Below are 22,541 nucleotides of genomic sequence, written 5' to 3'. Positions count from 1 at the left end.
AGTAGGCAATAGTGAGAGCAGGCAAATTGTATGCCAGTTTTATCCATCCAGGAAAAAGTTGAACATGTGCCTTATTTTCATAACATTCCTTCAGATAGTTGTAATATGCACTCGGTGAAGCTCTCCCTGAAGAATATTTGAAGACTTCAGCGAGTATAATGATTATCTCCTCCTGCTCTTTTTTTTCAGATAACTTATTAGAAAGATACACTGCACTAATGGATATAAAAGAGAAGCCCTATGAAATGTATACACTGCCTCTATCCAATTTTATTATACCCACTGTGTATGCTTGCATGTATGTCTGTGTGTATTTATGTCTGTGTGTATGTCTGCAATTATATAGAAAGCAATACATCTGCCAACAAAATTATTTATTTCTTATTTATTTTTATTTGTCAATTGCTTACAAGATAATAGGTATATGTAAAAACATAGTTATGAATACATGGCTATATATAAGAAAAATAAAAAAAATATATAAAATAAACAATAGGACAGGGATGGTAGGCACGTTGGTGCGCTTATGCATACCCCCTACAGACCTCTTAGGAAAGGGTTGAGGTCAATAGTAGACAGTCTAAGGTTAAAGTTTTTGGGGTTTGGGAAAAGAAAAAGACAGAATCAGGTAGTGTATTTCAGGCATTGACCACTCCGTTGCTGAAATCGTATTTCCTGCAATCAAGTTTGGTGTGATTAACCTTGAGTTTGTGTCTATTGTTTGCTCTTGTGTTGTTATCGTTGAAGCTGAAGTATTCATTGACTGGTAGGACATTGCAATGTATGATTTTATATACTATACTTAGATTGGACTGAAGGCAGCGTAGTTCTATGTTTTCTAGGTCTAGAATTTCGAGTCTGGTGGCATAAGGTATTCTGCAATGAGTAGAGGAATGGAAAGCTCTTCTTGTGAAATATTTCTGGACTGTCTCAACTGTGTTAATATCAGATACGTAATGTGGGTTCTAGACTGATGTGCTGTATTCGAGTATTGGTCTAGCAAATGTTTTATATGGTCTAGTTATTAGTGTAATATTACCAGAGAAAAAGCTACATAAGATTAAGTTAACAACTCTTAATGCCTTTTTGGCTATGTAGTTACAGTGGGCTCTAGCACTTAGGTCATTTGAGATGAGTACTCCAAGGTCCTTGACAGAGTTTGGATCATCAACAAGATCTTGACTATTCAGCCTGTATTTTATTTTCTGATTTTTTTTGCCAATATGTAGGACAGAGCATTTGTTGAGATTTGAAGTTGCCATTTGTTTGACCATTCTGATACATAGTCAAGATCTTTTTGAAGGGTAGCAGTATTGTCTCTGGTATTGAAGAGCTTTACATCATCAGTTGCTCTTGATATGATCACAGGGGTGATTTATGTAGAGTATGAAAAGAGTTGGTCCTAGAACACTACCTTGGGGGACACCCCTGTTGACAGGTACAGAATTTGATAGGACGCTCCCAATTTTGACCATTTGTTGTCTGTTTGACAGGAATGCTTCTATCCAGTTATGCAGATGTCCAGAGATACCGTAAGATTTTAGTTTTAGGAGTAGTTTGTCATGTACCACTGAATCAAAGGCTTTACAGAAGTCTATGTAGATTGCATCTATTGCTTTGCCCTGATCGAGTTGTGTAGTCCATATGTTTTTGCAGTGTAAGAGTTTCAGATTACAGGATAGTTTTTTCCTAAAACCAAATCGTTTATTAGAGAGTGGGTTGTTTGTTTCTAAGTGGAGGATGATGGATTGGTTAATAATTGATTCCATGACTTCACAGGTGATGCAGCATAAAGAGCTTGGTGTGTAATTTTCAACTAGGCTGGGGTCTTCCTTTCTGAAGACGGGGATGACTGTGGCTTGTGACCATAGTTTTGGCAAGGAGCTGGTCCTGAAAGATTTTTCAAAGATTATGCTTAGAGGTTCGGCTATGGCAGTGGGTAGCTTTTTTTAAGAAGTAGGCACATATTCCATCCAGTCCAATAGATAGAGATGGTTTTAGATTGCATAGTGCTTTTTCAACATTGTCTTCTGTAAAATCGATATGTATTAGATCATTGTAGTTGTCTGTGGTTCGACTAGGAAATACTGGGCATGATCCATCGTTGTTTACAAATACTGAGCCAAAGAATATGTTAAAGAGGTTGGCTTTGTTGGTGTCATCATTGCAGTCTTTGCCCTTAGGCCCTTTCAGGGGTGGGAGGGACCTTGAATCTTTTAGTTTGTTGTTTACAAAATTGTAGAAAGCATGGGTGGAATTGGTGCATAAAAGGTTTTCTTCTTCTTTAATGTGATAATTGGTGCATTCAGTTTTTATCTGGTGGCATAAATTTTGGGCAACGTGACCAGATTTGTTTTTCCACCAAAGTCATTCTTTTGGATTGAAGCTTCCTTATTGCTTTGGGTAATTTGTTTTTTCTGGTTTTGGGAGTTGTTAGTGGTACATATAGTTTGATGACTCTTTTGACTCCAAGTAAAAATATGTTGTAATGGTCTTCTACAGTATTGCATCCAGAGAATAGAAATTGCCAATCAAGGGATGAGATATCATTGTTTATAAAATCAGAGTTGCCTTTTTTGAAGTTATAATTGGGGATTCCATCATTGTGATGAGTTTTGTGTGGACATATGTTGAGACAAAAGTCAATCATATTGTGGTCACTGTTGGAAAAGGATTCTTTAATTTGTATTCCGTAAATGTTTCTGGATTCAATCCTGAAAGACTTTGGCAAAAACCAATCTGTACAACTTTCCACATAACTTGAAAGATAAGCCTTCCATAGGAAGAAAACCCCACTGGAAGATATTCAGGACATCTCTTATTGCACCTTCTAGTATATGGAGATCCTGTGTAGGCTCTGTCTGATTATCCAAATAGGCCAGGCTTTTCTAAGAGGCATTTCTTTCCTAAGAGAGCCAAAGATTACTGAATTTTCAACAAGCCAGAAGCTAGTTTTGACCAGATTTTAATCTCATTTTGTTACACATTAAAGGGTGGACAAAGTACCTTTGTTGTGATATTACTGTTTCTTTTATTATTGACATTTGAAATCCAAGCAAGCATAAAAGAAATAGTGTATTTTTTGCTCCATAAGACACACTTTTCCCCCCACCCAAAAAGTGGGTGGAAATGCCTGTATGTCTTTGGTGAATAGCAGCTGGGCCGCGAAGGCGGGGTCCTTTTACAATGCTGAACCCTGCCTCTTCTGTCTTTGTCACTACCTGCTTCTTCTGTCTCTTTTCTTCAATTCAGGGAGTCAATAGGCAGAGCTGGCACATGCGAGGACACCTATCTGTGGTCCTCTCAGGCTCTGGTTCAGAATTTTTTTTTTCTTGTTTTCCTCCTCTAAATGTAAGTGCGTCTTATGCTCAGGTGCGTCTTTTGGAGCGAAAAATACAGTATATAAACTTTCCTTTTTCATACAAAAAAGGTTTAATTCATAGAAACGCTTGGAAGCCTACAAGCTTAATATATGGTTAGTTCTTCATTTAAATCATTTTCCTACCTTTATTTTTCAGTTAATGGCGGATGGTCAACTTGGACAGAGTGGTCAGTATGTAACAGCCGTTGTGGAAAAGGCTCTCAGAAGCGTACAAGAACATGTACCAATCCAGCACCACTCAATGGAGGGACCTTCTGTGAAGGCCAGAGTTCACAGAAAATAGCTTGTACCACATTATGTCCAGGTATGTTGTATCCCTACAATGCGGTCTTGTTTTTGTTTCTTTTCATGGCGGTAGTGTGGGGGACAAAAATGATGACTCCTTACTTTTAATTTTAATGTGAACTCTATTATGCCATTCAGATACAAATAAGATGAATAATTAGCACTATTATTATGCAATGTTTGCCTCTCATTGCAGTTGTTATTCTGAACACCTACATAATGAGTCAAGATTTAGACCCTTGGGAACCTAGGCCTTGGATCTGTTAAAAACTCTGCATTTAAATGATAACATGATTTTACGTATTAAAAAGCTTACACATAGGCAAAGATTTTACTAAAAGTAAAAATATTATCTGAAGCAGATGTATTATTGTATTTATTGTAAACTGCCCAAAGTCACTATGAATATGGGCAGCATATAAATGTGATAAATACATGAATGAATAAATACATAAAATTATCATGTTATTGCAATTGTTGCAAAATAACAAAATTTTCATGTTAAAAACAAAAACCATGCACAGTCTCTTAAGAATATGTTTCAGAATGTTTTTGGCTGCCGTCTTATTCACAAAGATGAGTAAAATCTATCCTATTCATTTTAGATGGTTTAGAAAATTACTTTAGTTCTTTCCAAGGACAAAACATTTAAATAAAGCTCATGCCTGATTTCTCTAGTTCAAAACCTGATTCGCCCTTTAAACCAACAAAATATTTTTTCTATCACCAGCTACGTTTCTTTATCTATTTGGCAATAGTGATCTAAATAGTATTAACATAATGATTGGAAGAAACCTATTTCGTTCCCCCTCTCTATCTTTCTGTTGCTCTTGACATCAATTAAACTTTCCCTTGAAACATTACAAATTCAAGGTTCCATGTTATTGCATGCTTCTCAACAATACAACTTTACATTGAAGTAAGGAATAAAATATAGATTTAAAAGGATAAAAGCACAGTACAGTGCAAGCAATTTCAAAAATTGTGTATATTATCTGTAAGAATTTGTTGTGGATCTGTTGAATTCTTTCTGAACCTATTATTTTAGTAGGGAATATTTTGAGAAATCAATATGTTAATAGAAATTCAGTAAGCATATATTCATATATATTTGTTTTCGTAGATTTTCACGGGTACAGGTAAGTAGGTATAGGTATGTCCGGGTTTTTTCCCATGTAAGATTAAGAGTATCTTGGCAACGTTTCGGCGAGGTCCCACTCGCCATCCTCAGGCTGGTGCTTTCGGCTTCGTGCCAGTGCAAGCAGTGTGTGATCAGAGCTGCCATCTCTCTATAAATACTGGTGATGGGGGCTGGTGTGCTGGGTTTGTTGGCTGTGCTGCTGCCTCTTGATTGGTTGATGGAGTTGATGTTGGTATAATGGGCTGTGTGATGGCCTTGTGAGTTTTGTTGTGGAGATATCCTGGATCTTATGCTGTGATCTCTTGGGTCATTTTTTTTGTAGTGATCTTTTTTCCATTAGCCTCTTTTAATGGCTTGGGTAATGGGTTGTGTGATGGGCTTGTGAGTTCTTTTGTTGTGGTATCCTGGGTCCTGCATTGTAATCTCCTGGGTCGTTTGTGTTTAAATCTTTTTTCCATTAGCCTCCTGTGTTGTAATGGCTTGGGTAATGGGTTGTGTGATGACCTTGTGAGATTTATTGCTGTGGTATCCTTGGTCTTGTGCTGTGATATCCTGGGTCATTTGCTATGTAGCAACTTCTTGAGTTCTTACGGTGTAATTTCCTGAGTTTTCTGATGTGATATCTTGGGCGGGTTGCCGTGATGTAGCATTGTGGGTTTTAGTCTGGCTTCGAGTTTGGGGACTGGGTCTGTGTTCTTGGAGTATGTCAGCTTGTTTGGTTTTGGGGTCAGGGGGTGTGACAACTGGCAAATAAATAAAGCAATAAATCTCACAAGGTCATCACAAAACCCATTACCCAAGCCGTTACAACACAGGAGGCTACTGGAAAAAAGATAACTACAAAACAAACGACCCAGGAGATCACAGCACAAGATCCAGGATATCTCCACAATAAAACTCACAAGGCCATCACACAGCCCATTATACCAACATCAACTCCATCAACCAATCAAGAGGCAGCAGCACAGCCAACCAGCCCAGCACACCAGTCCCCACCACCAGTATTTATAGAGAGCTCCGATCACACACTGCTTGCAATGGCACGAAGCCGAAAGCACCAGCCTGAGGATGGCGAGTGGGACCTCGCTGAAACGTCACCAAGATACTCTTAATCTTACACGGAAAAAGACCCAAACACACCTAGACCTATATATATATATGGATCTTTGGTTGTTCGGGTTTTCTCCCGCGTAAGATTCAAAGTATCTAGGCAACGTTTCGATGAAGTCTCATTCATCATCATCAGGCCTCTGTCTTCGGCTCTTGCTTTTCAGAGTGATGTGAGATTGCAGCTGCTTTTTTTTTCTTTTTTTTTCTTTTTTTCTTTCCAACTGCCAGTGGGGGTGGGACTTGATTGGGTGGGGGCTTGGCTGTGTTCTGATTGGGTGGGGTGTCTTCTCATTGGTGGGGGCCTGGCTGTGTTTTGATTGGTTGGGGGTTGGCCGTGTTCTGATTGGTTGGGCGTGTTCTGTTCAGGTGGGGGCTTGGTTGTGCTCAGGTTAGTCTTAGTTGCTGGGGATTTGAGTTGGTGAGCTGTGATCTTGCTGTTTGGCTTCGAGTTCGTGGTCGTGCTGCATCTTCATAGTGGGTGTCGGTTTGCTTCATGTATGGCTCGGAGGGGTTTGAAGTGGGTAGTGATGCAGCTGCAGTGCAGCTTCTGGTCCACGGTCGTGTCTCATCTTCTGAGTGGGTGTGAGTCTGTTTTCTACATGGAAGTGTGGTGGTGGCATCATGTGTGGCTCTCATGGGTGTGGGTCTGGTGTCCTTCTTCATGTTAGGTACTCGTCTGTTCATGAGGGCGGGTTTCCAAATGGCTGGAAGGCAGGAGGTGTCATCTCGTTTGTTCATGCTGTGTGGGCGTTTTTCTATCTCTATGGCTTCTCTGATTATTCTGCTGTTGAAGTGTTCGGTTTTGGCGATAGTTCTGGTATTTTTAAAATCAATTTCATGTCCTGTGGCTTTGAGGTGTTGGACCAGGGAAGAGGTCATTTCTTCTTTTTTGATTGAGTTCTTATGTTCTTCAATGCGTGCACTTATTCTTCTGTTAGTTTGTCCAATGTATGTGGTAGGGCAGGCAGTGCAGGGGATTTCGTATACTCCTTGGTTTTCTAATTCGATTTTGTCTTTGGGGTTTCTTAGGATGGTGGATATTTTTCTGTTTGTGCAGAATGCTGTTTTGATGTTGTGTTTTTGGAGGATCTTGCTGATTTTGTCTGTAGTGCCTTTTATATATGGGAGGAGGGCTTTGCCGTTTTCTTGTTCTCTGTCTTGGATTTTGGTTGGGGTTTCTTTTTGGATTAGGTGGGTAATCTTCTTTCTTTGGAATCCATTGGCTGTAAGTACGTTGGTGAGAGTGTGTAGTTCGGTTTTTGGTGTTGTTCATCGGCTAAGCATTTTGTTCTGGAGATGAGTGTCTTGGCTACGGAATTGATCTGTGCTGGGTGGTGGTGTGAGAGTGCATGTAGATAGCGGTTTGTATGTGTTTTCTTCTGGTAGATGGTGTGTCCTAGGGAGCCATTGGATCTTTTGTATACCAAGACATCTAGGAAGGGAAGTTGATTGTTGGCTTCTGTTTCCATGGTGAATTGTATTTTGGGGTGTAGGCTGTTGAGGTGTGTGAGGAAGTTGTTCAGTTTTTCTTTCCCGTGTGGCCAGATTATGAAGGTGTCATCTACATATCTGAGCCAGAGTTTGGGTTTGTGGTCGTATTTTTCTAGAGCTTGTGTTTCAAAGTGTTCCATGTAGAGGTTTGCGATGACAGGTGAGAGGGGTGATCCCATAGGTGCTCCTTCTATTTGTTTGTATTTTTGTCCATTGTAGGTGAAGTATGTATTGGATAGGCAGTGGTGGGTCAGATCTAGGATGTGCTTGGGGGGGTTGTATTTGTTTTGGATGACTGTCAAGGCTTCTTTTATTGGCACTTGGGTGAAGAATTGGGTCAACAGCAGAATAATCAGAGAAGCCATAGAGATAGAAAAACGCCCACACAGCATGAACAAACGAGATGACACCTCCCGCCTTCCAGCCATTTGGAAACCCGCCCTCATGAACAGACGAGTACCTAACATGAAGAAGGACACCAGACCCACACCCATGAGAGCCACACATGATGCCACCACCACACTTCCATGTAGAAAACAGACTCACACCCACTCAGAAGATGAGACACGACCGTGGACCAGAAGCTGCACCCACTTCAAACCCCTCCAAGCCATACATGAAGCAAACCGACACCCACTATGAAGATGCAGCACGACCACGAACTCGAAGCCAAACAGCAAGATCACAGCTCACCAACTCAAATCCCCCAGCAACTAAGACTAACCTGAGCACAACCAAGCCCCCACCTGAACAGAACACACCTCCAACCAATCAGAACACGGCTAACCCCCCAACCAATCAGAACACAGCCAAACCCCCAACCAATGAGAACACACCCCCACCCAATCAGAACACAGCCAAGCCCCCACCCAATCAAGTCCCACCCCCACTAGCAGTTAAAAGGAAGAAGAAGCTGCAATCTCACATCACTCTGAGAAGCACAGAGCCGGAGACAGAAGCCTGAAGATGATGAATGAGACTTCATCGAAACGTTGCCTAGATACTTGAATCTTACGCGGGAGAAAACCCGAACAACCAAAGATCCACATACAAATACCCATGAGAACCTCAGAAAATATATATATATATATATATATATATATATATATATATATATATATATATATATATATATATATATATATATGGATCTTTGGTTGTTCGGTTTTCTCCGCGTAAGATTCGAAGTATCTAGGCAACGTTTGAGGTGTGTGAGGAAGTTGTTCAGTTTTTCTTTCCCATGTGGCCAGATTATGAAGGTGTCATCTATGTATCTGAGCCAGAGTTTGGGTTTGTGGTCGTATTTTTCTAGAGCTTGTGTTTCAAAGTGTTCCATGTAGAGGTTTGCGATGACAGGTGAGAGGGGTGCATCACTACCCACTTCAAACCCCTCCGAGCCATACATGAAGCAAACCGACACCCACTATGAAGATGCAGAAGGACCACGAACTCGAAGCCAAACAGCAAGATCACAACTCACCAGCTCAAATCCCCCAGCAACTAAGACTAACCTGAGCACAACCAAGCCCCCACCTGAACAGAACACGCCTCCAACCAATCAGAACACGGCTAACCCCCCAACCAATCAGAACACAGCCAAACCCCCTACCAATGAGAACACCCCCCCACCCAATCAGAACCCAGCCAAGCCCCCACCCAATCAAGTCCCACCCCCACTGGCAGTTAAAAGGAGGAAGCAGCTGCAATCTCACATTACTCTGAGAAGCACAGAGCCGGAGACAGAAGCCTGAAGATGATGAATGAGACTTCATCGAAACGTTGCCTAGATACTTCGAATCTTACGCGGGAGAAAACCCGAACAACCAAAGATCCACATATATATATATATATATATATATATACACATACATACATACATACATACACACACACACACACACACACACACACACACACACACACACACACATATATATATATATATATGTCAAACATTACAAATATCTTGCTTTAAGTTCAGGGTGGTAGAAGAGATCACAGAACCAAAATTTGAGAAATCCAAATGTCTAGTCCAGGGGTGTCAAACTCAAGGCCCTGGGGCCAGATCCACCCCAGAGGGTGCTTAAATCTGGTCTGCAGGGCCACCCTGGAAATAGCAAGGGACCTGCCTGCAGTGCCTTTGCCAATGAAAATGGAGCTCATGAGGGCCAGGCATAGCCCTCCCAGACTCGGTTTTTGCCCACGATGGCTTCTTGTAGTCCTCTGCCAGTGAAAACAGAGCTCCGGGGGGGGGGGGTGCCCCTCCCCGAGTTCCATTTTCACTGGCAGAGAGCTGTAAGAGGACATTGAGGCTGAAAATGGAGCTCAGAACCCTGTTTTTGCTTACAGAGAGCTCAGGCAACCACAGGCACATACCCTGAGAAGTGTGACATTAAGCTGTCCACACCCACCCTGGCCCCCCAAGGTCAAATACAACCCTGATTCAACCATCAGTGAAATGAGTTTGACAACCCTGTCTAGTGATTACCTATCTAAAACTTTTTGTGAAAGGTGCACTTCAAGAAAGACTTTTCAGAATATTCTTAGAGCAATTTTAGGTAACTTTTTACATATGACCCAGGATGAGTCAGCAAGAATATGACCTCTGGCTTTTGGAGTCCTAAATAGAAGATCTTCCTCCTGTCTTATTTTTTCTTAATTAAGGATTTTGGGAATTCAGCAGTATCACCAAACACAATTCAACTTGTTGGCATACCATGAGTTATCTGGGTGAAGGAAAAGCAGAAGCTATCTAACAGCTCTTCTACCCAATTATTCTATTAATCCCAGTGTTAAATCTCTTTGCTTATAGCTACACTATTCTTCCCTCTTGTTTATATATGAATTCCCCATGAAAGCTTCTTTCATTGTGTACTACCGTGCACTTCTTTTGTTGTTTTCTTTGAAGTTGTTTCATTTGTCATCCAAGAAGTTTCTTCAGAAGGTAGAGACATTAACCTGCATTATAGGGAAAAGGGTGCTATTTTGTGGCAAAAATCAACTGGTGTTGCTGAGATAGTCAGGATTTTTTTTTTCCTGCACAGAATAGAAATGGAAAATAAATCAATAAGTTTAAAATCAAAGTAGGGTTTCAACAAATTTACAGCATTTTTTACTTTGTGAAACTTGTTAATACTGTATTTTTGTTAGAATCTCCCATCTCCATATGATCAGGGAAATAGAATGCTCTATTAAACTCCGAAATAATCTCCTTTTCAAGTATGAGTTCTGCATTGGTTATACTGCAGTATGTTGGACTCTTAGCTTTCTATTACTAGTATCATTTCTTTTTGTATCATTCCATCATACATCCAGGATTATCCTTGATTTTGCTAAAGGAAACCTCTGGAAAATTAATACATAAATCTGAACATGGGAAGGAATATTGCTTCTGTAGTAAAGTATGTCTACTGCTGACCAAGAATGGAGAAGTATCATTCTTTATTTTAAGAACTGATACCCCACCATTAATGTTTCATACTGATCATTGGTATGATATAATGAAATATTTTGATTAAAAAACAATAATAAACTGCAGATGTTCTATTTTTATTTCTTCATGTGGAGTAGGTAGAATCTTTGAATCTTTACTGACAGAATAGGACATTTCTAATTTGCTTACTTACAAATTTCCTGATGTCACTGAAGAAAATAGGTGAATCAGAATTTCCATCCCTGTTCACATTTAGTGAACTAGAACATTTGCATGGCAATTTATTGATTGTTATCATGTATAGCAGACTTTCTCAACCTCAATAATGTGTTGACTTCAACTCCCAGAATTCCTCAGGCAGCCAGTTTAAGTCCACGTGTCTTAGCATCCCTGTGGTTGAAAAACACTGGTGTATACAGTTTGGATTAGTAAATCTCATATGATCTACTAGTGGCACCATTTCTAATGACAGCTTCAGTTCTTTGATTTACTGCATCTCTGCTTCTGCTGCATGCCAGAGGAATGCGTTAAAGAGAAAACATATCAAAAACTGAACATCTTTCACTCATGCTTCTTTTAGTAAGTTCAGCAGAACCCAAAACAGAAATTTTGATCAATATAGTTCTCCATTTCTGAAGTGTTCTAAACAGAAGCTCTATAGCTACCTCTGGTGGGTGGTTTACTGGTTTTACTGCATATTGCAAAGAGTTGGGCTAGGTGATTCTTATGGTGTTCTGCAGTTCGGTGATTGGCAGTAGGATAGAAAGGATTTCATCTTACATAGACTCTATAGGCAGGTTTTATCCTGGGATTTCATCATTGCATTCCAATAAATGAAGCTGCTACTTATATACAAATGATCTGACCAGTATTGAGTTGAAATGTATTACTTTGGCTGGGAAGAGGGAGAGGAGGAGAGGGAAGGAGAGAAGAGGAAACAAAATAAGGAAAGGAAAGGAAAGGAAGGCACTTCTATCTGTTATTTTCACTAAGCAGACTCCTTATAGAGCAGGGGTGTCAAACTGACGTTGTCATAGCAGCATCATGTGACATGTCAGAACTTTTTTCCCCTTCACTAAACTGGGCGTGGGGGTGGCCAGCATGCGATGCATCCAGCCCGTGGCCCAGGAGTTTGACAGAACCTCTTATAGAGTCTCATGTAAAATCATTTTTTTTTAATCTGGGTATTTTCTATTTCTTCCACTCCCACCTCATTTTGTCTTTATATTTTGCCTTTACATTTTTCCATTTTCTTATGACAGTGGATGGGAGGTGGACAGCATGGAGTAAATGGTCTACCTGTGGAACAGAATGTACCCACTGGCGCAGGAGGGACTGCACCGCACCGGCACCCAAGAACGGCGGCAGAGACTGTGAGGGCCTTGTCTTGCAGTCCAAGAACTGCACAGATGGGCTGTGTATGCAGAGTAAGTGGAAGTACCCTAATGCTGCTTTGTTGACATTGCCGTTTGGGATGGATAGACAGAGTGAAACAGTTTAGAGCTCTAGCCTTCTCTTGATATTTGAAGAAAGAAAGAATTCATATAACTCTGTATCAGAAAAAAATTCGGAAGAAATTCCCCATAGCAGAGGAACAAACTCACCTTTAAAAGGTTTGGCATAGCTTAGCAGAAACAAGTCATCTCCTGTGCTCTTCTAATCCCTTTTTCGGTGTGTTTGGATTATAGCTTCCTTCTAGTTTGAGTATGGAAGGAATTGACCTTCAGATGTCCCTCAAAATTCCAACAGAATTCGTACAGTTCATGTTGGGTCATGACATCTAAAGCCTTCCATCTATTGATTTACTCAGCCTGGCATTTAAGCTAGGAGAGATATTTTTAGGAGGAGCAAAATATCCTCTTTATCTTGTTGTTCTTGACTGTAGTTGGCACCTGAAAAAAAAGTACTAGCTGTATTGTGAATAGGTATCTCTGTTGCTTTGCATGTGTTCATTCATAAGCCCATATTATCATTTTTCTCATTGCTCTGTTCCATATTTTAAAAATGAAGGAAAGCATAAACCTTTCTGATACTGCAATCCTATTGCAAATCTGTTCAGTAGTAAATGCAGTTTCATTCTGAAAATTAATTGCACATAATTAGCACCCTTGTCCTTCAGCACATATTACACAGAGAGAGAGAGAGAGAGAGAGAGAGAGAGAGAGAGAGAGAGAGAGAGAGAGGGAAGAACCTCTGGCTCCAAACGCTTCTGACCACGACCAAATCGGGTTCCAACCAAAAAATTAACCCCCCCAATTTTTTTTCACAGCCAATTAAACCTTCCGTGCCAATTTTTTTGTAAGCACCAAATTTCCAAAATTAAGTTTGGGTCACAGTCAAATCAGATTGCAACCAAAGTTATGGAACGAATTATGGTCATGACCAAATGTTCTACTGTATTAAATATTTGGGGCAAAGGGATAACAAGAGCAACATCCCCAAATGTCTGAGAAGTATGAAATCTATAGTATTATTATATCTATTTCACACATAGATTTCCACTATGATGGATATCAGTATGGCAATCCTTTGGATAGAGAAGATACCAAATTTCATTGAAAAAGAATTAGTTTCTCTTTAAACATACAAGTGCATATGGATTTTTTAAGGAAAGATCGTGATTATGTTATTAGAGTCTTGTTAAGTTTTTTTCTTCTTAATTAGTTGTGTCTTTACATAAAATACTAGGGAATCAGCAGTAGTAAACATAGAATTTGAAAACATGCATACAGTTGCATTTGGTGATTCTGTGTACTTCCCTCGAAAGTACTTTAATAAAATTGTATTTATTTTACTTGTTAATGATATTTGCAGGCTAGCCACTTAGAACAACTCTGATAAGCGTGCAGATTAAAAACTTAAAAATCAATAACAATCTAAACTAAAGACAAGAGAAAATGGAGGGGACAAACAAATGTTGAAACATGAAAACCACCATGTAATGAGCTCACAGCATTCCTTAGCCCAATGTTTGGGGAGTCATTTCTGAAAGAAATTAGGGTTAGAACTGTTCAGCTATCTGGGAGAATTCTGTTTCAAAAGGCAAATAATGAAGCATGCCATTTCTGAGACACAAATATGGGACCTGAAGCATGCTGTTGTGGTTAGCTGGCAGCAGGTGCGGATGGCTGAGGAGAGCAAGGACACAGATGCCAGGCCAGGACCATTATGTAGTGGACTGCTGCCTTCAGAGATTGTGGGGGTTGGCAGCAGCGATGAAGAGGTTTCCAAGGAGCCTGTGCCATGTGCGCATGCATGCAGGATTGCTCATAGGAAAGAAAAGCTGCAACAGCATGGGCAACTTGGGAGTAAGGCTGCAAGGTAATGGCCCCTCCTTCAAGAAGATAAAAGGCAGCTGTGAAGCGAACGTTCTTTGCAGGAAGCAAAGACATTTTGAACTCAGCCTCGTGGACATTACAGTTAGTATTTGAAGACTTGTGTTGTAAAATATTTCTTATCTGTTGTTTTTTGGCAGCCTTGCAAAAACTTGGCAAGGCTCTTCCTTGTAGGAGCTAATTAGTTGGAAACAGTCTTTAATCTGTGAAGAAACAGGATTCATAGATGAAACATTAAAAGGTTGTGCTGCTGCCTTTGTCTTGTGTTTGCTCTCTTGGAACCAGGTTTGGGTCAGAACACATGCCAACTCTATCAGATCTTATAGGATAGACAAAACCATGGGAGAAAGATAATACTTTAAATAACAAGGCTGCATGCCGTGGAAAACTTAATACAGTACATGACAACTAATATATTGAATTGCACCTAACTCATGTACCAAAAGTTTTAGATCAGGGGTGTCAAACTTGATTTCATTAAGGGCAGCATCAGGGTTGTGTTTGATCGGGGGCTGGGGGAGGCATAGCCAGGGTGGGAATGGCCAGCTCAATATCACTCATGTGATCAAATGCCACTTTTGCTAGTAGTTTGTTTTGCTAGCACTCTGCCAGGGAAAGTGGAGTTGTGAGGGCCACGTCCAGTTGCGATGGTCTCCTGCAATCCTCTGCCAGTGAAAACAGAGCCAGGGAGGCCTATTTGAGTGCGCAGCTCTCCCAAGCAGCCAAAAAGAGAGCGTCCCCTCCTGAGCTCCGGTTTTCTCTGGCAGAGGCACTGTTGGCCGGTCGTTCACTGTTTCCAGAGTGGTCCCATGGGCCAGATCTAAGTACCCTTGAGTTTGAAACCCCTGTTTTAAATGAACACACTTTGGCATAGCTATAACTGTTCGTGCCACCACATTTTGGATCAGCTGAGGTGGTCTTCTGAGTGGTCTTCAGAAACCATCCCAAGTACAGGATATTCCAGTAACTCAGATGACAAGTGACTAATGAGAGGGGGCTCGTGATACAATTGGCATACAAAGGTGTTTCTGGACATAGCTGTCACTTGTTCTTCAAGCTGGAGCTGTGAGTCTAAGAAAATCCCCAAATTGCATACAAATTATATTTATACTTGCCTATAAATGTTTTGGATTCTATTTTAGATTGTGTATATTAATAGTTTGCACAGATGTGAAGGAACAATTATTACTTATTAAGAAACATACCATTATTTATGTTCTCCTATGGTCTTTAGTCATACAGATTAAGAAAGCTTTTGAAGTATTACGACAGTGAACACATTGCAGATAATTCCTTTACACTATTGCACCTTTTTATGTTCAAGGTATTGTAAAGGAAAAACAATTAAAGCTCATAATATTCATCTAAAATGTTGATAGCCATTTTATGTTTCATTTCACCAAAGGAAGGAAAGGAATCTCTAGAAAGGAAGACAAAACAATTAGATGATTTGCAAAAGTGTCAAACTTTGGTAACGTTAGATGGAGGAGAAAAAATGTCTGACTTTTATAATACAGCAAATTATGCATCGCTTCAATTCAGCTAGTCCTCGACTTTGAACATTTCATTTAGAATTGAATGCAATGGAATGGAATGGAATAGAATAGAATAGAATAGAATAGAATAGAATAGAATAGAATAGAATAGAATAGAATAGAATTCTTTATTGGCCAAGTGTGATTGGACACACAAGGAATTTGTCTTGGTGCAAATGCTCTCAGTGTACATAAAAGAAAAGATACATTTGTCAAGAATCATAAGATTCAACACTTAATAATAGTCATAGGGCACAATAAGCAATCAAATCATACTAGTAAACAGTCAATATAGATCGTAAGGATACAAGCGACAAAGTTGCAGTCATACAGTCACAAGTGGGAGGGGATGGGTGATAAGGAGTATGAGAAGATTAATAGTAATAGTAGTGCAGACTACTATTTCATTTAGTGACCATTCAAAGCTACAATGGTAATGACAAAAAGTGACTTATGACTGTTTTACACACATATGACTGTTGCAGCATTCCTGTGGTCACATGATCAAAATTCAGATGCTTGACAACTGACTCATATTTATGATGGTTGCATTGTCCCAGGGTCATGTGATCACTTTTTATGGCCTTCTGATAAAGTCAACGGGGAACCCAGATTCCTTTAACAACTGTGTTACTAACTTAACAACTACAGTGATTCATTTAACAACTGTGGCAGGAAAGGTCATAAAATGGTCCAAAACTCACTTAACAAATGCCTCACTTAGCAACAGAAATTTTGGGCTCAATTTGTGGTCATAAGTCAAGAACTACCTGTAGTTCTGAATGACCTGTCGTGATACATTATGAAGACAAAATATTCTTTATTTTATATGTTTTGGTATCACTTGATATTTAGATAGGATGATACTGTTCTTGCATGTATGATGAAATAACCTTTTGTGCAGAAATTTGGAGTGAAAATACCATAAAGTACCTCCAGGCAGGGGTGGGATGCTGCCGGTTCTGCCCAGCTCTATAGAACTGGTAGCTCTGAAGAGCAGCAGACACAGAACCGGTTCTGTGTCTGCTGCAGTTTTGCCCCACCCGCCTGCCTGGGCTCTTACCTGACCTGTATTTCTTGCTTTTTCAACCTCAGCTGCTTTGCCCAGCACAGCTGAGGTTGAAAAAGCAACAAAAAAGTGGTTTTGCAAACGCTGTGCACCCGCGCACAGCGCTTATCAGCTGTCCAGGCAGCACAGCTTAAGTTGTATTACATGCATGAGCAAAACCTAATCACTGAACTGGTAGTAGCACCAGTTAAATACCACCCCTGCCTTCAGGTGCTAATATTATATACTGTCCTTTTCTTTCTTTTTTTTTTTTTAATAAATTTTTATTATTTTTTTAACATAAAAAACACAACAACAAAGCATAAAAGTATCAGCTCCCCCATATTTTTGTACACACAGTAAGTCGGTTGGTCCATCGGTTTTGTGCATTCACCTCATAGTCACAATTACAGTTACTTTATATAATACTCTTATCAATACAAATTTATAAATCCTAGTATCGCTATTAAAGAAAAAAAAAAAATTTGACTAAACTTTTATTCGGTCATGCCTTTATGAGATAACTATATTTTAAATATTTTATTCTAAAACAAATCTTATAATCATACCAATTCTATCCCAAATATGAAAAAGAAAGAAACAAAGAAAACTATTATATAGATATAGTATCAAAAACCAATAAAAGGAAAGGGAAAATAAAGTCATTATTATTCCTTATTATCTAACTTTTATATTTTAATATTTCATCATTCAACCATTGATAGAAAAGATCCCAAACTAAATAAAATTGTTTATCTTCTTGCTCTCTAATTTCAAAAGTCAATCTACTCATCTCAGCACATTCCAAAATTTTCTTTACAACTTCTTCTTGCAATGGAATTTTCTCATTTTTCCAATTTTTGCAAATACAATCCTAGCAGCAGTCAATACATTTACAATCAAATATTTCAACTCTTTACTATAAGTATCTGGTAGTATTCCCAATAGAAAAAACTCCGGTTTCAAGTCTATATGCTTCTTTGTCATTTTTTCCAGCCACATGTGGATTTTAGTCCAATATTTTCTAGCATCCTCACAAGTCCACCACATGTGATAGTATGAACCAGGTTTCTGATGACATTTCCAGCATTTTTCGGATTTGTTCTTGAACATTCTTGCTATCCTTGTCGGGGAAAATGCCACCTGTAAAACATCTTATACAAGTTTTCTTTATAGGCTGTAGACATTGTCATTTTATAATTTTGCGACCATAATTTCTGCCATTTCTCTAAATCAATCCCATATCCAAAATTCCTCCCCCACGCAATCATAGTTTCTTTAACTTGTTCTTCCTCAAGCTTAATTTGCAATAAATAACCATACAATTTTTTAATCACCTTTTCATCAGTACCCATCAAAATCTTATCCAAGTCAGTTTGCTTATCATAAAATCCCTCTGCTTTGGAATCCTCATAGTACTTTGAATGTATTTGCAAATATGAAAACCAATTCATCTGTATACCTTGTTCTTCCAATTTTTGCATCGATTTAAGTTCACCCTTTTCATCTAATAATTCCCCATAGTTAACTGTTTGTTCCTTTTTATAAATTATAGGATAAGAAAACGCTTCTATCGTCGATAACCAAACTGGAATTTTCAAATAACACTGTTTTTTATCTTCTCCCAATTCAACCACAGAGACTCCCGTATATAATGTCTTCTAAAATACCCCTGTGTTTTAGTTCCTTGTACCATAAAAAAGCATGCCAGCCCAACAACAAATCATGACCTTCTAATGTCAACAATCTGGTTTTCCTTAATGTTATCCATTCTTTAACCCACGTCAAGTTTGCAGCTTGGTAGTAGACAACTCCCAATTAGGCAGACCAAACCCTCCTCTAAATCTAGCATCCTGTAAAAGCTTTAACTTTATTCTTGCTTTCTTGCCTTGCCATATATACTTCAAAACAATTTTATTTAAATCCTCAAAATATTCTTTTCCAAGCCTAATTGGTATTGTTTGAAACAAAAATAAGACTCTGGGTAAAATGTTCATCTTGATTGTTGAAATCCTTCCTATTAATGACAATTGTAAGTTCTCCCATTTTTCAAATCTTGAGCTATCTGTTGTTTAAGTTTAATATAATTATTCTCCTTCAATGTACTACATCTTGATGTCAAATATATCCCCAGATACTTAACCTTGTTTGTAACTTGAATTTTTAACAGTTCTGCCAACTCTTCCCTTTGTTTCAGCAACATATTCTTTGACAAAATCTTTGTTTTATCTCTATTTATTTTCAAACCAGCCACCTCCCCATAGACCTCTATCTTTTCCAACAGTTTCGAGGCTGTTTCTATAGGGTCTTCCAAGATAAAGACTAGGTCATCTGCAAAGGCTTGTAGTTTAAATTCTTCCTTTTTAATTTTCATTCCTTTTATAGTTTTATCTTCTCTGATATTTCTATTCAGCACTTCCAAAGTCAATACAAATATCAAGGGAGAAAGAGGACAACCTTGTCTTGTGCCTTTTCTTATATTAATAGGATCTGTAAATTCTCCCTCCATCATTACCTTAGCTGTTTGTTCATTATAAATTGCTTCTATTGCCTGAATAAATCTTCTAGCAAAGCCCATCTGTTCCATTAAAAGTAACATAAATCTCCAATTCACGTTATCAAATGCCTTTTGAGCATCTAAAAAATATCAAAGCCATTTGCTTTTCAGGATGCGCCTCATAGTATTCCAGGGTGTCCAGAATTACTCTCATATTGTCTCTGATTTGTCGCTTTGGCAAAAACCCATTTTGGTCTGGGTGAATAAAGTTATTCAAGTACTTTTTAAGTCTTTCTGCTAATATTGAAGCAAAAATTTTATAATCTGCATTTAGTAAAGAAATCGGTCTATAATTCTTGATTTGCAGTAGGTCCGCCTCCTCTTTTGGAATAAGTGTAATGTAAGCCTCTGACCATGTTTTAGGTATCATCTTTTTTAACATAACTTCATTCATAACTTCTAACAGTGGAATACACAGTGATTCTTGAAAGATTTTATAAAATTCTACAGGAAACCCGTCTGGACCTGGTGCCTTTCCATTATTTTGTTTCTTAAGTGCTTGACTTAACTCCATCATTGTTATATTACTTTCTAGCATTTCTTCAATCTCTTTAGGTATCTTAAGTAGATTTGCATTCTGCAGGTATTGTTTAACTTTCTCCTCATCAATGTCTTCTTTCTTATACAAATGCTTATAAAAATCATAAATAATCTCTTTTTTTTCTTTGCTGCCATAACAAATTTTACCTTGGTCATCTATTAACTGCGGTATTTTCCTCGACTCTTTCTCCTTTCTCAATTTGTATGCTAGCCATCTACCTGGCTTATTTGCATCCTCAAAATAATTCTGTTTAGCATTCCTAATTTTCTGTGCCAGTTCTTCTTTCTCTATTAAGTCCATTTTATGTTTAGTTATATCCAGTTTCATTTTAACATCTTTTCTGTGTGGCATTTTCTGTAATTCTTTTTCAAGTCCCTTATATTCATCATCCAAGGCTTTAAGAGTTCGCCTTTTCCTGTTATTCTTTTTCTTGTATAGTCTATTATCAAGCCTCTAACATAGGCCTTCATTGTGTCCCAAACATTCTGTATTGAGGTGTCTTCTTTTCTGTTCTCTTTAAAGAAAAAGGCCAATTCTTTCTCCATCCATTGTATAAATTCCTTATCCTTTAAAATAGAATTATTTAATGTCCATCTCGATCTTTTCCTTTGTCCCTTCCATTCAATTGTCAATGGGTTATGGTCAGCCCAAGTACTTGTTTCAATATTTACTTCTTGAATACTAGACATTAAATCTGTTGAAATCCAAATCATATCCAGTCTGGACCATGATAGATGCCTATTTGAATAGAACGTAAATTGCTTAGATTTATCATTTCTTTCTCTCCATATGTCTTTTAAAGTTAATTCATCTATCATTTTAAAAAGGATTTAGGAAGAGTTTTCCTGTTATGCTTTACTGTTGTTGCAATATAGTCAAGTCTATTATCCACAATTCCATTAAAGTCTCCCATCATAATTACATTAGCATAGTCAAGTTCGGCAGTCTTAGTATGTAATTTTCTATAGAATTCTTCCTGTTTATCATTGATTGCATAAATTGCAATCAAAAGTATCTTTCTATTATTGTCCATTATTTCTACCATTAATATTCTCCCATCATCATCTGTATAAATCATTTTTGCTGGAATGGCCTCTTTAATATATAAAACCACCCCTCTTTTCTTGGATTGTGTCAAAGAGGTAAAGAATTTCCCTAATTTTGGTTGTAATAACAATTGTTCATGTTGCTTTTTAATATGAACTTCTTGTAAACAAATTATGTCGAACCTTAATTTCATTAATTTATGAAAAATCTTCCTTCTCTTAGCAGCTGAATTCAGTCCATTTATATTCATTGTAATCAATTTTTTCTCTTCCATAATTATGTTTTATATTTAGATTTAACCACTCTCGTGGGTCTTGCCTCACGTTGATCTTTAATATCCACTTGTCCACCTACTGCACCTTCTTCTTTTCCAACCTCCATTTGTTCCTCTTGGGATTCAATTGATGGGACCTCCTTTCCTGCTCCTCCTTCTCTGCCTCCAAAAACCTCTGCACAAAACAGTTCTGCTTTCTCAATTGAATCAATTCTATGTCTCTGTTCCTGCCACGTAAACATCAATCCTTCTGGAATCAACCACCTGTAAGACACCTCTTTTTCCAATAACCTTTTAGTCAGGAATCGGTATTCTCTTCTCATCTCTCTCACTCTTCTAGGTATTTGTTTTAAAACCAAAATTTCTTTACTTTTGTATTTCAGTGGCTTCTCTCTTGCTACTTGCAATATTTGTGTCTTCAAAGATTTTTGATCAATCTAATATGAACTTCTCTGGGTAGGTTATTTCTCATCGCATATCTTGTAAAAACTCGATATATCTCATCAATTCCATCCATCATCTTCTCTTCTGTTATCTCGAGCGCCTCCGCCAGAATTCCTACCATTATCGCAACCAAATCTTGTCCTTTTTCTTCTTCTATATTTTGGAATCTAAGATAAAATTCTGATCTATCCAACTCCCACTTCAACATCTCACTTTTTCTTGTTCAATCGCTGTTAATCTATTGTCGATATTTCCAATTTTCTCCTCTCTTTGTTTGCCTCCCTCTTCAACATTTTGGAGTCTCTCTTCATATTTTTCCATCATCTGTTCCATCCTACCTGTTCTTTGTTCAATAGTATCCATTTTTACCTTAAGATCTTGAATTCCTTGCATAATCATCTGGAAGGATACTCTTTCTTGTTCTTTTTCTTTCTCTTTATCTTGCTTTAACAATGTCTGAATTGAGCGCTGTCCAGATGGTGGGGAGGCAGAAGCAGACATAGAGGCACCCGAAGATATAAATTTCTTACTCATTTTAAGTGGTTCCAACTCTTCAAGTTTTTCAAATTTTAATCCACAAAAAAAAGAAAAAAAATATGAAATTATAATCCAAGGTAAAAGGCCAACAATAAAAAAGCCAAAAGTGAGAAAAAAAAAGAAAAAAGAGAAAAAAAAATTCTTCAAATTCTTCCTGACCTTAGTCCAATAAAAAGAAAAAAAAAACCAAAAAAAAGTAACAGTAAAAATAAAAACCCAATAATAATAATAAACAAGACAAAGCCAAAAAGGAAGAAGGGAAGAAGAAAAAGAGAAAAAACAAAAAACAAAACAAAAACCAAGAAAAATAAGTTTCTTCAGATTCCACACCTTAGTCCAGCCAGAAAAAAAAAAAAAAGAAAAAACCACAATTGAAAAAAG

General features: G+C 38.2%; 1 protein-coding gene across 1 annotated transcript in view; it reads left to right on the top strand.

The window, feature by feature from the left end:
- UNC5C (unc-5 netrin receptor C) overlaps positions 1-22,541 on the top strand; it is a 353,437-nt gene that overhangs the window by 261,415 nt on the left and 69,481 nt on the right. Inside the window, exons 6-7 of the mRNA XM_087935919.1 lie at positions 3,519-3,686; positions 12,105-12,269. Coding sequence (XP_087792045.1) covers positions 3,519-3,686; positions 12,105-12,269 — 333 coding nt within the window. The remainder of the gene's footprint in view (positions 1-3,518; positions 3,687-12,104; positions 12,270-22,541) is intronic.

This window comes from Pseudonaja textilis, chromosome 6 (assembly GCF_049901715.1).
Source record: "Pseudonaja textilis isolate UNSWEBS1 chromosome 6, rPseTex1.2, whole genome shotgun sequence".
NCBI lineage: Eukaryota > Metazoa > Chordata > Lepidosauria > Squamata > Elapidae > Pseudonaja > Pseudonaja textilis.
This window is presented reverse-complemented; position numbering and strand designations above follow the sequence as displayed.